Raw genomic sequence first — 17,935 nt, 5'->3', positions numbered from 1 at the left:
AAACAATGTTCTACTCATAAAACTATGTCCTGCAACTATACATTAAATATTCATTAAGGGTGACTTGTACCTAAGAATCACGCTATACTGACTGGAAAAGTAGCAACAAAATTATCGAGGCAATCATAGTTTATCTCTCAGTCTCTACCACTCTAATCTTCCCAATTGTTCCCTCCTTCCTTCTTTTTTCCATGGAGACACAGGGTCATGCTATGTTCTCCAGCTAGCCATGAACTCTTAAAACTAATATTCCTGCCCCAACCTCCATAACAGCTGATGCTAAAGCATGCCCAACTATGGCCAGCCAATCTCCCAAATTTTCTGACTTTAGGTTGGCAAAATGACTGTTCACCTGACTTAATAATTTATTATAGTGCTTACGTCACTTTTTGAGTATTTAATATATGGCTGTATTTTGGTCACATTCTCCTCCCACCTCGTCCTAATTTTGTCTCTCTCTCATACACAAACACAGACACACACCACACACACGTGCACACACACACACACACACACACACACACACACACACCCTACTGACTCCAAGCTGTGCTGCCCCTATACTCCTAGGTGGGAGACCACTCACTAGTGCGTAATTGGGCCCAGGCCACACCCTTAAAAAAAAATGGCCACCTCCCCCAGGAACCATCAAGTGTCAACTGTTCCTCGGCAAGGGGTTGGGGACTTATGAGCCCCTCCCCTGAGTTGCTAATTTTTAAAGCTGTAAGATTTTAAGAATTTAGTTTTTCCTATATTTATTCTCATAATTTTGGCAATAAACATAATGGTACAAGCTGTATTTGTGTGAAAATGTTGAACTCCCTAAACCTAAGGCACAGAATACACCTGCGCATTTGCCTCTACATGAGACTGTGACTGTGAATCACCAGGAAACTGACAGCAAACTAGAGAAACTCAGTCAGAGGGCCTTGCCAAAGAGGGAAAATTGGCTGGCTTTCTTCCTTCTTCCACTAATCTAGCTATCATTAATGCTTTAAAAAATGAAAAAGCCAAGGAATCAAGCACTATACATATATATATACACCTAACAATTCCCCTGTCACCACTTAATTTGTAATTTAGAAAAATCTATCCTGAAACTGTCAAGTTGGCATGGATTAGAAGGAAACAGTGATAAGAATTCAGGAATATGTCTTAAAGGTTTTCTATAATATAAATGAAAATATATTACTATCATTAGGAAAAAACAATATACAAATTACCAGTGTGAGTACTTTTCCCTTAGAAAAGAACCAGCTAATGACTGTGGAATCAGGCAGTCACACTGCAGCATTTCTTTCTCTGAACATTTAAAAGAGTTACACAGCCCTATGGTTGGGGCCCTGGGAGAGTTTACAGTAGTAAGGAAGGTAAACTATAAGTTATATTGAACCATGGAGACACCAACAGCAAAGAGAAAGTAATGACGGTTATTATGATTGCATTTTACATTTATTTATCTATTGAGGAGGAAAGAGAACATGTGCTCCTTCAGGCATTCAGAGATTAGAGGAGAGCTGAGGAAGGTAGCTCTCTCCTCCCACCATAGCTTCATGATCAAACACAGGTCCTCGGTCCTTAGTCCTCAAGCAGTGCCCTTAGACACTGAGCCAGCTCACTGATATAACTATTGATACTAACTCATAACTATACTATTTCACAGTTTCAAACATCTTCACCTTCACAAGCCCCGAAGAGTAATGTTTATGTGTAGTGAGTGAGAACTACCACACCGCCTAGTATATGACAGTGACACACCGTATTATTGTATTACAGTAAAGCTCCAAAGGTCACAGCAGAGAAGACGAAAAAAAAACAAAAAAACAAAAAAACAAAATCACTCAAGAATAACGAGGCAGGTGTCAGAGAATGAAGAGTCATGAGGAAGAAAGAGACCAAAGGGAAGTCGGAATAGTCATGAGGAAGACCAGATAGTAACTAGTCACAGGATTAATTAATCACAAAGTTCCAACGATGGACAAAAGAAAAGGGCATAGCGCCTCATCCAACCTATCAGTCATCCCAGACAGGATGATTACTAAATCTGACCGACATTCTCACAACCAACTGCCAGCATCAGCAGCAAAGGTCACACACACCTCTCATTTTCCATGCTATGAAACCTATTCCAGGACACTAAAATATCACCACACAAGTCTGTTTGCCTTTTCTATTTGTTTCAACCTTCAAAATATGAGCAAAAGAATTTATGTCCTTGAGTGCAATGGTGAGTGCTTTTTATTCGAGCCAATTTAATAAAATGAAGAAGCTATTAAAACACACCTAAGATCATGTCAAGCCAGTCTTTCTAATTAGCTCTTCTATGGAAGAAACGATTAGCTTAACTTGGTGTTCTGCCAAGGATATAGAGTACACTATGAACATCTCACATTTTATGAAAGACTTGAGTATGTTTCATTAAAAAGCATTAAAACTGTACTGCAGTTTAAAATTCTGGCAACTGGAGGCAGCTTCTAATATCCGAACACAGAATATCCACAAGTATGCATCATTTGATCAAGAATCTTGGTGTCAAAACTGACTGCAAAACTACAGTACGCTACGTGAAAGGCTGAGGAAGGGCTTCCCCCATTTTACTTTACTTTACTTAGGTAGGGTCTTGCTGTGGAGCTCAAGCCTGAACCCACTGTCCTCTTGGCTCAGCATCCAAGTGTGTGAATTTCAGGCACGCTATCACAACAGGCTCTACGATTTATATTTTAAGCCAATAATTCAATTTTACTCAAAGCTCCAAATCTCATGCCAACATTTCTCATCACTGAATATTTCAAAAATAAATATTTTGCATCATACCTTAGAACCCAAAGGAACAACAGAGAGCTGTAATCAGTCACTAAACTCTTAGGATGAAAACAGAGCAGAATTTAGGCTTTATTGGATACTGAATAAAACTCATAAGTCAGTAAGATTTTTGATATCTGTATCCTACACAGCTAGATCTTTTAAACAAATTTAAGGTTTCTATTAACTAAAAGGAACACTACACCATGAACTGTTTTGAAAATACAAGAGTACTTATCACAGAACTCATGATCTAAAAGCGAGCCATGGGGACTCTGATGCAAAAACCTATTAATCTTTTTAGCACAAAAATACTAGACTGATCAGCCATTTTTCATAGTGCTTTCCTTCAAAACAATGAAAATACATACCAGATTTTAAAACTTCTGAATCACTTATTACCCCTCCTCAAACAACTTATGCTTAGAGATGTGCCAACTTAGCCTGAGGTGGCAAACACATTGAACCACAATCCAGCCACAAGGAACAAGGCCGAAAGTGTTTCCCAACATTAGTCCCCTTTCCCAACAGACATCTGATCAGTCTCTAAAGTCATCTTGGTGCTTACTCTATTTCTAGCTATGTCACAAACTTGGGGGGAAACCAGACAATCGGAATTGACCCATTCTAAACTGTACTGGGATTTAGAAAAGTAGACTAAACTTTCCCTACAAATGCAATCTTAAAACCGCTACAAAATACCAAACCAATTTATAGCTTCAAACTCCACCTTCCAACAGAGCATACAACAATACCAGTTAAAATGCACTGTCCTTGACATTGTATCATAATCACATTTGATACAATCTAACTATCTTTGCCTAGAATCAGGCACAAAGTTGAGCATCTGAGAACTATCGTAATATTTTCCTTAAGATAACCTTAATGCGTTTTCTATAACTGTAACATATTTGCTATAATTGCCATTATACAGTGGTACATTGACTATAGTTAGAACCACCATCCCCTACGATCTAGCCTACCAATACCTAGTATTTGGTAACATCTAGTATTACCAAAGAAACATAGAAAATAAATCTCTGAAGAAAACAGTCCCATACACACCCTGCAAGAACACACATACATCACGGAAAAGCAGAGCCTCTCACTAACCCAAGTGCTTCTTAGGTCAGTCTGAAAGCCTACATCTTGGACTCAGCTGTGCCTAAGGAGTCCAGGTGGCTGGTTCCTGAGATCAGAGCAAAACTGATAGAACTTATATGAACTAATTCACAGTCAGCTGATGGTCCCATGGGAAGTGAAGTTGAGCTATGAGTAAGTCTTGCCTCTGCCTTTGAATCAGCAATTTACAAAGGGCCTGACCTCAACACCAGGCTTAGATTATGAAGACAGAGAAGACCAAAGCATGATTCTTTCCTTGAGTTTACAGTATTAGCTTTAGTTGTAAACTGTACCATTGATTACCCTACTTCACTATTTCCTCCTAAGGCAATCTGGGTTTCCACCAAGATGTGCGCAGCTCTCACCTCTCAGCAAGACAGCATAACAGGGCTCTCTAACTCGAAAACAGTGGATAGATAATGTGTGCAATGTTTTCAGACACTAGATACTAAACAGGAAATCAGATGCAGGCTGATCTCTCAGAAAAAGGAAATGAGGGGATCTATGAGGAGTCTGAAAAGAGTTTCCAGGCCATAGTACAGAAGGGAGACTTAAACTCAGGGGCTGTAATCAAGGAACCCAGCAGTGGTCCAGTAGAACTAGCCCACTGGTCTGCTTCATCAGGCAGAGAGGACTGCAGCTGTTTATGAGAAACCCAATGACAAAACAAAAGGGAGTGGGGACAACACCTTCCTTCCACCTGTCTGTACTGAAGCTTTCTGAGCCTGTCCTAACGACACTCTAGGAGTGGCCCCTCTCAGCAAACACAGACTCCACTTAGCACATCTACAGCATCTTGCTGACAGTGCTGGCTCACAAGGAGACTCTAACTTCTGAAAAGGTGACCTCCTACCCCAGTCTTCCATCTTCCCAGATTCCAATGGTCCCACCCCTTCCTGCTACAGGGACACAAGGAAAACCTCTTTATTCTGCCATCTGGTTAGAAAGTATGAAATGTTTTATGGCAAATCACTCCTATGAAAGTGAATTTTCAGGTTAAAGAAGAAGTAAAAAGTTAAAGAAAAAGAAGAAGGAGGAAGAGGAGAGAGGGAGGGGTAAGCTAGAGTTGGGAATTCAGGGAAATGGTTACAGTGAATTTCTTGGTAGGAATACTTAAGACAGAGCTGCAGAATGAGCACAGGCCCAAGAGTTATGGCTGAGAAGAAACTACAGCAGCACTCAAGACACAGGTGTATCGCCTTACCCAGGGCTCCTGCAGGCTACACTGGAAACCCGCACAATACACAGGACATTAATGTTGAGCATTCTCAAGGAAATGACAAAGATACTGCCTTTGCTCAGAGCAGAATCAGCTGTAGACTAAAGGCTACAGGAATTCCCCTCGAGAAAATCCAAAGCAACCTCAAAAGAATCAAATTGTTTCTAGGTAATTTGAGAGTATCCCACAATGCAGCTTAAGAATATTTACAGAAATATGGAAATATGCAATATGTAACAGAACACAATTTACAACACCTGGCTCCCTGTTAAAAACCACCTGGATAATTTGTACAGCGCTAAGAAATTCTTGGCCATAATAAACAGAAATGCAAATCAGTAAAAATTACTCAGATACGACAGGGAAGGCAGGCTTTAATAAACAAGAATATCAAAAGAATTATAGAAAGCGAACACATCTTAAGGATGCAAACAGAAAATAACTTATAAACATCCAAATTGAACTTCTAGAATTTGTTGGGAGAGAAATGCGCTGGCTAGGATTAAAGGCTGATTATACAGTGCAGAAATGAGGATTACTGAATTGAAGACAATGCCAAAGCTATTTAAAGAAACATATGTTAAGAAGTCTGGGGAAATGAGCAGACATCACTGAGCCCTGGACAAGTCCATGCAACCTAATATGCATATGAGTTTCTGAAGGAGAGGGGAAAGAACACAGGAGAGAATAATAGCCCAAATATGCAAACACAATAACAACTATAAATCCACAGACCCAAAAAAGTTCAATAAACCCCAAGGGTTTTAATCAACTTTGCATCACTGTAAAAACATATCTGAGAAAAACAAACCAAAAGAAGAAAGGATTACTTTGGCTCAGGATTCAAGAGGTTTAAGCCCATGGGTGGCAGACTCCATTCCTTCTGGGCCTGGACTGAAACACATCAAGGTGTAGGCACATGAGAGCAAGGCTGCGGATGCTGGTGGCCATGGAGCAGAGAGATAGAAAGAGGAGCCAGGTAACAAGGTCAATCCTTCAAGGCACACACTTACCCCGACCCCACAGTGCTCACTCCCTCCAAAGAGCCAGACATCCTACTTCCCACCACCTCCCCATACCTCCATCAAATTTGAAACCGTCAGTGGATTCCATCCACTTGTGTGATACACATGATCTAAGTCCTCCCCAGAAGCCACCCTCTACATACAGCACTGGGTGCACACCCTCAACACACGAGCCGTGGGAAAACATTTCATACCTGAGCCACAGGAAGCAACAGCAAGGGCAAGTAGAAGCCAATCACTTAAAATCTAATGAAAAACCATACAAGCCACCAACAAGAGAAAGAGATGTATCACGTAGAGTGGAACAAAATACAAATCATAGCAGAGACCATGGAACCAAATCTTCAAAGCTTGACAAAAATACTAATGTTGACTTCTATGCTCAGCAAAAATATTTTCAAACATATAGGCAAATAAATGCTTTTACAGACATATAAAAATGAAAGAAATTCAGATCTGATTTTTTTGCTGTAAGTAATGACATAGAAATCTTACAGGATAAAAGAAAAATGTAAATCTGCATGAACACAAAAGAATCAGAACCATCGAGAATGGTAAATATACAAGTAAAGCATAAAAGTCTTAAAGGATGTTTGTATTTTCTTTAAAAATTATTGGTTACTTAAAACAATAGATATATAACAATTGTATATATAATATACAATTATTATACAATATTACAATATATATAATAACAATTGTAATTAAATTTATGGTACATGTACCATAATTCATAAAGAAACTACATTCACGTGCACAAAGCCATGCAAGTGTCTCATCCAATGAGAAAAATGGAGAAAGAAAAAAACAAAGAAAAAAAAAAAAAGAGCTACTTTCACTCTAAAAGCAGAAAAAGTAAAAGAACAGATAGAACAAAGAAACCAAAGGCAATTCAGAGGTTTAAAGGCAATGACATCAAGAATTACGTCAAAAATAAATGCTTTAAACATTCCACTTACAAAGGAGATTGTAAGATTGGATGTAAGATTCAACAATATGCTGCTTACAAGAAATCTTTAGAAACGGAGATGTCTTAATGAGTAAAGTGCTTAGTGAGAGAGCATGAAGACCTGAGTTTGAATCCCAGTACCGACATAAAAGCTGGGTGTAGACACAGACATCTGCAATGCCCAGCACTGGGAAGAAAGACAGGCAGATCCCCAGGGCTCACTGGGTAGACAGGGTAGCAGAAACACAAACCTACAAGTTCAATGAGATACCCTATGATATATAATCTTGGTTGTCAACTTGATCACATCTGGAATCAACTAAAACCCAAGCAGCTGGGCACAACTCTGAGGAGTTTTTCTTGATTAGATGGTTTGTAGTAGGAAGACCCATCCTAAATCTGGGCTACACCTTCTGGTGGCAGCCCACATAAAAGGATATGAAAGAAGCTTCTACCTCATGCTTGCCCTCACACGGCTGGCAAGTTCATCTATCCAGCCACTGAGGCATTCCTTCACTGGTATCAGTATCCAACACATACTGAGGACCAGCTGAGACATGCAGCCTTGCGAACTGAACAACTATTGGATTCTTGTCCTTTCCATCAGGAGACAGCTATTGTTGCACTACTAGGACCACAGCCTGTAAGCCAATTTCATAAATCCTCTTTTTAATACACATGTGTGTATTATATGTAATAATGTATTTTATATACATATATAATACACACTATTCATACATACATATATTTCATTTTATCAGTTCTGTTCCTCTAGGTAACCCTGACTAAGCCTATCTCCAAAACTAAGGTGGAGGCACAGGGAAATGGATCAAGCAAGACAACTAGCGTTCAGATCACCAGAACCCATGGAAAACCTGAATAGTAGACTCGGGAGCCCACCTATAAAATTCCAGCTTTCAAGAGTGAAAAGATGGGCTATCTTTAGTGTAAGCTGGTGAAATTGGCTGGATCTGTGAGCTCTAGGTCTGACTGAGAAAACCTGCCTCAAAAGAAGCACTGAACCACAGAAGGGCAGATTCCTGACATTAACCCAGGACACCCACGTGAACATGCACCCAACCTGCAGATGCTCCTGTACACAAATGTGCACCAGCACACATGCAAATATGAACACACACAGGCTCACACACCACATACTCAAACATACCAAAAGAAGGAAAACATGTGGAGAAGCAAATGACACAGAAATCCCACATCATTCTCTGGCCTCCACTAACAAGAAAAGGAAACAGTACACTGACACCCATCAAAAGAAAAGCATCTACAGTAACATCACACAAAGCTGTCATCTGACTCAGACCATTTTATATTGCTATAACAAAACACCTGAGACTGAGTAATCTTAAAGGGAATTTTACTTCGACAAACTTGTGAAGCCTAGGAAGCTCAAAATCCAGGAGCCAGCCGCAGGAGGAGACTACCTCCCCATGCTGTTGCTCTAGGACTTGAGTCCCAAGACATACACTTGTCTGGGGGGAGGGGGGGTACTCATACCAAAAAAGGCCAACGACAAAGACATCATGATCCTTAAGCATTTACACACCTCATCACAGTAACTCAAAACAATTCAAGAAAAAGTGAACTGAAAGGAGAGACAGTAATCCACAATCAGCACAAAAGAATTCAAAATCTGGCAGGACAAATTAAGCAGAAAGAAAAAAAAAGCAAGATGAAGAGGCCTGGAACAGCATCAGAGCCCAGACATGTCCAGCACAGGCCACCTTACAACAGAATAAGCCTTTTTACACTCGGAACACCAAGAAAGTTTATCATTTTTCTTTTGAAAATATACTCTAGATTATATATTGTGATTCAGTGTGGCTATGTTGCCCATGCTGGCCTTAAACTCATCTTAAGCGATCATCCTGGTGCATCCTGAGTCAATGGGACTACAAATATGCACTAACATACCAGGCCTAAAGTATATTTTTGATTGATAAATGCAACTATATATATAGTGTTATATATATATATATATATACACATGTTCTGAAAATATATGCATTGGAAAATTAAATTTTATAGGGCATACTTCACAAACTTATTTTCTATTATGACATACTTTGTTTGTTAACAAATTTGTAAGACTACCATACGCTGTCAATCTCTCCAGTCACTGAAATGGTTGAGTCTGTTTGACAGGATCTAGAATCACCCAGGAGACAAGCCTCTAGGCATGCATATAGGGATCATCCAGATTAGAGTAGCCTCTACCTGTGAGGGATCATCTAGATAATGCTAGTTTCTGAGCTGCCTGTGAGGGATTATCTAAATCAGGTTCATAACTGTGATACTATCATTGCTTGAGGGGTTGTGGACAGAATAACAGAGAGAAAGCAAGCTGAGCACTGGCGTTAATGACTTCCCTGGCTGTGGATATGTGAGCAGCTGCCTTCGGCTCCTACCACCATGACTACCTGCCATGGTGAACTGACAGAACCCGAGACTGTGAGCCAACACAAAACTTTTCTCTCATGTTGCTTTTAACACAGCAACGGGAAAAGTTACTGATACAGTTACCACATTCTAAGTAGAATTCTGAACTTACTCTTCCAACTGATGTAAATCTTTGTGTTCCTTAAATATATGCCCCAACCCTTACCCTCTAATCCCAGTCTCTGGTAACTACCAATCCACCCTCTGCTTTTCTTGGGTTCAACTTTCTTAGGTTCCACACATCCATGAGATCATACAGTGCTTGCTTTCTGTGCTTGCCTTATCCCACTAACATAACTTCTTCCTGTGTGCAGGAGCAAATCCCAGGCTCCCCTTCTTTTCATGGCTAAGTAGCATTCAACCGGGGACCCTAAAGTTGACTGCATATTTCAGCTGCTGTAAATAGTTCTGCCATAAACAAGAGATGCAGAAATCATTTTGACATACTAATTTCATTTTCTAGGGACCTAGAACCAGTTAGTGGAACTACTGGATTATGAGGCAATTCTTTTTTATTTTTTGATGAACCTCCATCCCATTTTCTTATACTGACAATACTAATTTACATTCCTTTCACAAGTGTAAAAGGTTTCCCTATCTCCACATTTTTCCAACACTGTTTTCCAACTTTCAGTAACAGCCTTTCTAAGGAATGTGGATAACATCCCATTTCATATTTCCCTAGCAATTTATAATTAATAATACTGAGTTGTCTTGCATATATAAGAATTGATAATTTCTTTTGAGAAATGTCATTTCAGATCATTTACATCACATTATTTCTTACTATTGAGTTGAGTTCCTTAGACATTAACCTCTTATGAGATGTATGTTCTATGAGTATCTTCTGTTCCATATGACAAGATTTAACTCAGATTTCGGGCTGGGAATATACTTAGTTGGTACCCTGCCTTGATCTCAGGAAGCCCTAGCTTTGATTATTTGATTCCTAGTACTGTACAAATGTCTGCTCTGGAGCACACTCTGCAGGGGACAGCTATTGTTGTATTTGGCTATATGAAGAGTTTGATGCTGGCCTGGGCTACATGAGTCCCTGCCTCAAAAAAGCAAACATTTAACACATTTATTCATGTTATACTGAGCCAGAGAAATCAACCGTAAAAGCAGAGACGAGTGAAAATACAGCAAAACAGAGACAACAGTATCTTTAAATAGTGAGGATAGTAAAGTTGGTAAATAACAGACACAGTTTACAAATATTTTAAAGTGAAGCTAATAAGACATTCATTAAATATATTAGATGCAGCGTAAAAGAAATGGTCACAGGAAGCCTTAGAAACTTGGAGTGGATCTGTTATCAAAATGAGAAGGAAAGAAACTGGCTTGGGTGAGACAGGAACACAGAGATCATATGATCTGTTCTGAAGATAATGAATTTGAAAAGTCTGTTAACCCCCCTTCCACCAAATTGTCACTGCAGCTGAATATAATGTTTAGAAAATGGCCTCAGCTAGAACTACTACTATATTTACAAGTTTTTAACCGATAAATCACCAGCTGACAGATTTTTTTTTAAAAAAAGCTCTCAAAATTAAGTGCTTAGGAAGAAAGGGGAATCTCTACCACCAGAAAGAGAAATGGAGGAACAACACACAAAACTAACAGTGCGGTATCTTGGGTCCCAGTAAACATCACCTGTGAGGAAAGAAGCGATTAGCTGCATCCAACCCTGCTGATGCACTAAGATGAAGACCACAAATGACAACAGTATTCAGGAGATGCACAGTGACTGTTGAAGTTAAAAAGAGTTCCTTCTGCAAAAGGGAGTAGGCTAACAGACAAAGCTTAGCAGGTGGTTTCTTTCTTTTGGGCTTGGAGAGAAATATGTTCAAAGAATCCAGCAGGATGTGTGTATGTGTGTGAGGGGGTAATAATTATGACAGAATGACAGAAAGCTTCTAGAAACATGTCCTGACAGAAGAGGACAGGGTCAGATGCACAGTGGCCCAATGGGAGCACCTGACGTGGTTAGCAGGCAGAAAGAGGCCATTACGTGCAGGTGCTTGTGAATGGGGAAAAAACAGCAAATAATGAGGTTATTGTGAACCCTCTCAAATTCTTCTATACATGCACGCTTCTCAAGTGCTCTTTCTAGAGAACAGGGTTTGAATATTTGAGCGATTAGAAAACTTACTGGGATAAGAGACACACATCCTGGAATTATCATGAGATCAGCTACTTCAAATGATGACTCTACATCACCAACATCCTTGTCAAGATGTCAACCAGCATTTCTAAAATGTCCTGTTCCCCTATCAACCCAAAGCCCTCTCCACAGTAGCTGCTGCTCTTCATCTGTGTGTGGTTTCAAGCATTTTCCAAAAACTACCAAATTCCAAAGAACAGTCTTAGCCCTGGTCTGGAATTAGTTCTTCAGTAGAGTTTTGAGAAAACACTGGTTAACAATTTCACCAACGGAGACCACAGCACAATCTATATGGAACTACATTTTTCATTTAAAAGACTGCATCCTAACACACTCATAAACTCACAGTGGTTTCATAAGCCTGTGGCTGACATACGCAATTTAAAATGCTTAGGCTCTATAGGAAATTAGACCATTAAGCACATAATTCTGTAGGAAAAGCAGCTTTCATTATAGCGCTCTATCGGCCAACAAAAGCAACAGGCATGCTCTTGAGAGTCCTAGCTTTACTTTTCATAAACAGCAAATTTTAATACCTACAGCTCTGAATTATTGCTAAGACAATTTTCACTTCAACTCCCTAACCTTTCACATTTTCATTAGAAAATTAAGTTTACAATCTACAACCACACACACCATCCTGAACATACCCATCTTGCCAGAAAATTAGGTTTGCTTTTTTTTTTTTTTTTTAGAATAAAGTTTCCAAGCGTAACTTCCCTGAGAAAAGTTCTTCATAACTAAGGTACTTATCTTGTAAATATAAACAATGAGACAAATGTTGTCAACATTATTACAAAGAATACACTGACCTTATTCACCATGAAATATCTACAGGTTGAAACACAAAACCCTGAACCATAGTGTTTCAAATGCCAGACTATTTTCAGACTTGGGAATGTTTACAGAGGTAGCTTAAGCGATGGAACCCAAATCTCAACACAAAATTCATTGTTGTTTCATATGTACCTTAAGCAATAGTCTGATGCTGATTTTAAGTTTTCAATGTGCCTGCACCTGGAAAGTGACCCACAGTGCAGGCGTGTTAACGTGCAGCAACAGAGCAGTAACCAAGAGTCTGACCTGGAAGCATACGGTTTTCTGAAGTTCTGACGAGGGTTGCTCAAACAGTATTAAATATTTGTGATTTCTTTTTATACCAGAGTAGGGAATCACATCACCTCTTATAAATCTGATGAAAGCTACATATAGTTTTAGGAAATTCAAACATCTTGATGTGTATTTATGTATATGTTCCTGGAGTCTAAATAATTTTAGGTTACTGAAAAAGACTGGAATACAAAACCAACTGAGCTAAAAGAACACAAAACTTTACACAGAACAAAATCCTGTTATACGAATAACAGGATTCACATAAGAAAAGACAGATTCTTTATTAATAATTGCCATAAATGGTTATTCATCAAAAGATAACAGTACATCTCTGTGCATAAATATATGCTTTAAATGGCAAATGCAAAATAAAAACTATAAATTATTCTACTCAAGTATAGAGCATATACACTATTTTGGTTCAGAAAAGTCTTAATATGAAAACTAGTTGCCTAAATTGATAAGATTTGTATAAAATTTAACCTTTCTGTATAGACAAAACATACCACAGCTGAGAGACAAATGCAGCCTTAGGAAAAAAAAAAAAAGCAGATATAAAGAACAGATTATTTATGTTAACATTTAAAAACCCAAATAACTAAAAAGTAATAAATTACCCAAATTAAAAAGAACAATTACAAAGCAATCAACAATGTAAATATTTTAAGTAAAAATTACGTATCATTTAATTACATATCATTTCATAGCCCCAGAGTGGCAAAAATAAAACCTAAGCATTTCCAGTGCTTGTGTGTTCTGGAAAAATGGGTTACTAGAACCTGTAGGGTAAAAACTGTAACAAGTAACATATATCTTTTTGACCCTTATAGACATTCTCCTAATAAAAAAATGACATCACTGGGTAAAGAGTTAGAGACACATAAACATGCTTCCAACATGGTTTAAAATAACAAGAAAATAAATAACAAGCCATAAAAGTGCAGGAGGTTGTAGAGACACAATGACTATCTATTAATCACACAGTAATTTAGGATTCATGCATAATTTGAAATATTAGACAGTTCTTAGAATAAGTCGGAGCATGTCAAATAGAACATGGAAAAGGTTTATAATATTAAATGAAAAAGCAACCTGTAAGCATAATATTTATCGATAAGCTGTAGAAATATTTGCTTTAAGGAAAAAATAACCTATAAAGTAGAAAACTGTAATAATGGGAGGTTTAGGAATTCCTATTTAAATAATTTCCCAAGAGGGAGTGAATAGATGTTATTTTTGAATACACCTATTGCTTTATTGGAGATCTCCCCATCAGGATACTGTTGACTTTAACGAAGTCACTTTACAGTCATTAACAGACATTCCACCCGTTTGGAATATTCCATAATAGAAAAAAATAAACAATAAAAACTATTTTTAAGGGTAAAATGTTCAATAGCCTTCCAGTGCCAAAGTAAAAAGTGCTTTTTAACGTTGCAATTTTAAAATTATAGAAAACAACCAAAGGTTTTCTTTTTCAATAGTAGGAACAAGCTATTTTGGTCCATTTTGTTGAGTAATATAATTATGTTCATTACCTGGATATAAACAAAGGGCAAGACATTAAGCCAATTCCTTTGTGTCAAAATTGAGTTTTCTCAGAATATTCATTCTCAGCAATATATACATTGATAATACAATTTATAAATGCTATTCAAGCAGCTCAACTGTAGTATAATGCCAGTTGAAGTCTCAAACTGCTTGGTGTAATTACAGGAGTTGTCAATTAAAAATCAGACATACCTGAGTTCCAATTCTGACTCTGCCACTTACTACTGATACAGTCTCGGGCAAATTATATAGTTTAAGGATTATTCTGTAACTGAAAAATAGTTATCTCTGGTATTCTTGGAAGATTAAATAAGAATATCACAGATGAAACTTGTCTAATGACAGCTTGACCCTTTAATCTGTCTTTCCTACGCTGTCAGAATAATGGGCAGTGTCTCTTTCAGCACTGCCTTTTAAGCAAGACTGATTTTTCAAATGAGTGGGAGTGAGGAGGTGGCAAGGTGGAGGGCATTTACAGTTTCTCTCAAGGCTGAGGAAGGAAGAACACTTAAGGCCACAAGTTCTGGTCCATCCTGGGCCACACAGCATAGACACCTATGCCTTTTAAAAATAAACTATTTAGAAAAAAAATCTAGTCAGAAGATTAATGGACTGACATAAAGTTACACGCTTTTTCTGTCATGTCTACATCTCTGGGTGTTGTTACATTTGAGAGCTATTTTTTCTTCTTCCTTCTTTCTTACTTTTTTGGTTGTTTATAATAAAGGCGGGATAGTGCCATGTAGTAGCAGATACTGGTCTTGAACTCACCTTCCTCTGGTGTCAGTTTTTAGAGTCCTGGAACTACAGACCTGGCCCACCATGGTCAGCCCTGGGTTATTTCTTAAAACTACTTATTCTTATACATATTTGCTACTTCCTTTATAGAATATTTAATTTGATGCACATATTTCTGGCAGAGGATTTTTTTTTTCTGAAATGAATGAAAATCATGAGGAAGCACATTATTCTATGGCATTCTACATCTTCTGGTAACTTTTTTTTAAAGATAGATTTATCTATCTATCTATCTATCTATCTATCTAACATGTGTGCTGTGTTCTGCCTCTATGTACACCTGCAGGCCAGAAGAGGGCACTAGATCTCATTATAGATGGTTGTGAGCCACCATGTGGTTGCTGGGAATTGAACTCGAGTCCTCTGGAAGAGCAGCCAGTGCGCTTAACCTCTGAGCCATCTCTCCAGTCCCCCACCCCCCCACCCCCGGGTAACTTTTAAAATTGTTCAGGTGGTGTATAGAAACAACTTTCAAACACTGCAGGAAAAAAATAATGTTAGACAAGGAGGAAAAAGTCAACAATAAACACATTCTTATTTCAACTAACTTATTATTTTATTTAACGTATTATGAGTCACTTTTTTCCTGTAAACCTGGATCATGCATGAGGCCAGACTATGACTGTAATTGCTGTAGACACGTAGCCACGTGAAAAGCAAAGGTATATATTGTTCAACCTTCAGTATTAAAAATAATTTGTAGCATACAAAGCCTTTCTAAAATCCAGTCAATAAATTCAACAGTTCTTCATCTTTCACTCTAGAAACGAGGGCTGAAAGTACAGTTGGCTCCTATGCCACACTTAGCTGTACATCAATCAAATATATTCAACATTCTTTGATCACATCATTCTTTACAACATGTTCAAGGCTTCTGTAAAACTTACCAAAACTTGGAAATAGCTACTGCATATAAAATTTAAATTATTTTCTGGTACTTCTTTTCTTAAAAATTAATCCACTGCAACAGTTACCTGTTTCTCAAGGTAACTTTAAATCATGTTTAAGAAACTGGCTAGGTCAAAGTGTACACAAAAGCCGCTTCCCATATTCAAGTTACAACCTTTGAGCTGATTTTTAAGGGCCATGTACATTTCTAACTCAAAACGCGTCCGTCATTAAGTCTCCGTTTCCAGAGCACTTCCAAATACCGACTCTCCGCGCTATCGTCTGCTGTTGCACAACTTCACACTCCAACTTAGTGTTTCAAGCACCCTTGGCCATTCCACACTGACAGAAACGCTTTAAGATACCCATATGGCTAGCTTTCCCCACCCTTTTCATTTTCCTGCAACGTCGAGCCTTCAACGTTCCCCTCTTGCACAGGCAATCAACCTACGTTTACGACCCCACTCTCAAGCCCAAACCAACCAGCAGAGTGGCACTCATAAAGACCTCCTCATTTCGGTACAATCAGAGCTCCTCACCTGCTCCGCTGTCCCGCAGGGCCAGCCTACCTGTGCTGTCACTTCTAACGTCCCTCGCTGACCCTCAAGCTCAGGCACGCCACTCACTACGGTGAGCTGCTTTCACCCCGCAGCATTCCCGGCGTCCCCTTCCACTTCTGCCCATCTCCCTCGATGACCCGCCCCACGGCCACCATCCACAAACGATGCCGTGCCCTAGTAACCCTAATTCAAATTCCAGCCCCCCTCGCCGCACACGACTGGGGCTCTCCGGAACGGCTCGGAGGAGACGAGAGGATGAGCGTTCGCGTCCTCCAGCAGCGCCAGCCCCACGCAGACTTCGGTCCTCTCTCCGAGGAGGGCCGACGGGGCAGCCCTCTGGCCGGAGACCTCGCGCGGGCGGCTTCCCTCCCCGGTGGCGGGAGCTCGACGTGCCTGGGGCGCAGCCCCCGGGACTCTCCGAGCCAAGCCTCCCACCGCCCCGCGGGCTCCCACTTGCTCCACCCGGCAATGCCCAGCCGCCAGCCCGACCCCGGCGCACCGCTCGGCTGCCTCACCTAGCTTCGCCCGGGACTCCTCCAGCTTCTGGATCTGGTTCTCCAAGAAGAGCATCGCCACCGCGAAGGCCACCACCGCCAGCAGCTGCAACTTGGGCGGCATCATAATCCTGAGGAGCCCCATGAAACCCGCTGCTCGCGATCAAGACATACCGCGGGGGGCGGGGAGCGGGGCCCCGAGGGCGACCGAGGCGCCGGGAGGAGACCCCGACCCGGGAGCTGCGCGGACTGCCGCGCCGCGGCGACCCCCTCCTCCTCCTCCTCTCCGGTCTCCCGCCCGCGGGAGCCAGCGCCGGCTGCCCGGTGCACGCTCCTCCTGAGCCCACTCGACGGCCCCGGCGCCCTCCTGCCGCCGCTGCCTGGCTTCGGGACCCCGCGGCCGCACGCCCTCTTCCCTCGCTTCCTCCCTTCCCTCCCTCGGTCGCTCGCTCGCGCCCGCGCGCTCCTCCGGCGGCGATGCGGCTGCGGCTGCGCCGCCCTCGCCCCGCCCCCCTGCCCTCCCCCTCGGCCACCACGCGCACGCCTTGACGCACGCTGCCGGGCAACCAGAGGCTCCGCCCCCATCCTCCCTTACGGTGCGGCTCATTGGTCCGGAGAGCGGCCGCTGAGCGCCCTTTTGGTTGGATTTACGGTTGGGTTCCTTGTCACAGGACTCAAACAAGGCGGTGCTCGATTGGGTAGATGCGGAGAGGGGGCGGGGCTAGTAGTGAAGGCGCTTAATGGCTATCCGACGTCATGTCCTGAATGAGAAGCCCAGGTGCGGGCGGTT

The 17,935-nt window shown here is 40.7% G+C and overlaps 1 protein-coding gene across 2 annotated transcripts in view; it reads right to left on the bottom strand.

Annotated features, from left to right (window-relative positions):
• Hs2st1 (heparan sulfate 2-O-sulfotransferase 1) overlaps positions 1–17,628 on the bottom strand; it is a 146,867-nt gene extending 129,239 nt beyond the window's left edge. For both annotated transcript variants that reach the window (XM_055614338.1, XM_055614339.1), the window contains exon 1: positions 17,167–17,628. In XM_055614338.1, the coding sequence (XP_055470313.1) occupies positions 17,167–17,290 (124 nt within the window). In that variant the 5' untranslated portion in view covers positions 17,291–17,628. The remainder of the gene's footprint in view (positions 1–17,166) is intronic.
• Between the last annotated feature and the right edge of the window lie 307 nt (positions 17,629–17,935).

Source organism: Psammomys obesus, unplaced genomic scaffold (assembly GCF_907164565.1).
Source record: "Psammomys obesus unplaced genomic scaffold, mPsaObe1.curated_primary_1811, whole genome shotgun sequence".
NCBI classification, from domain to species: domain Eukaryota; kingdom Metazoa; phylum Chordata; class Mammalia; order Rodentia; family Muridae; genus Psammomys; species Psammomys obesus.
The sequence above is the reverse complement of the archived record's forward strand: the minus strand, read 5'-3'. Positions and strand labels throughout refer to the sequence as shown.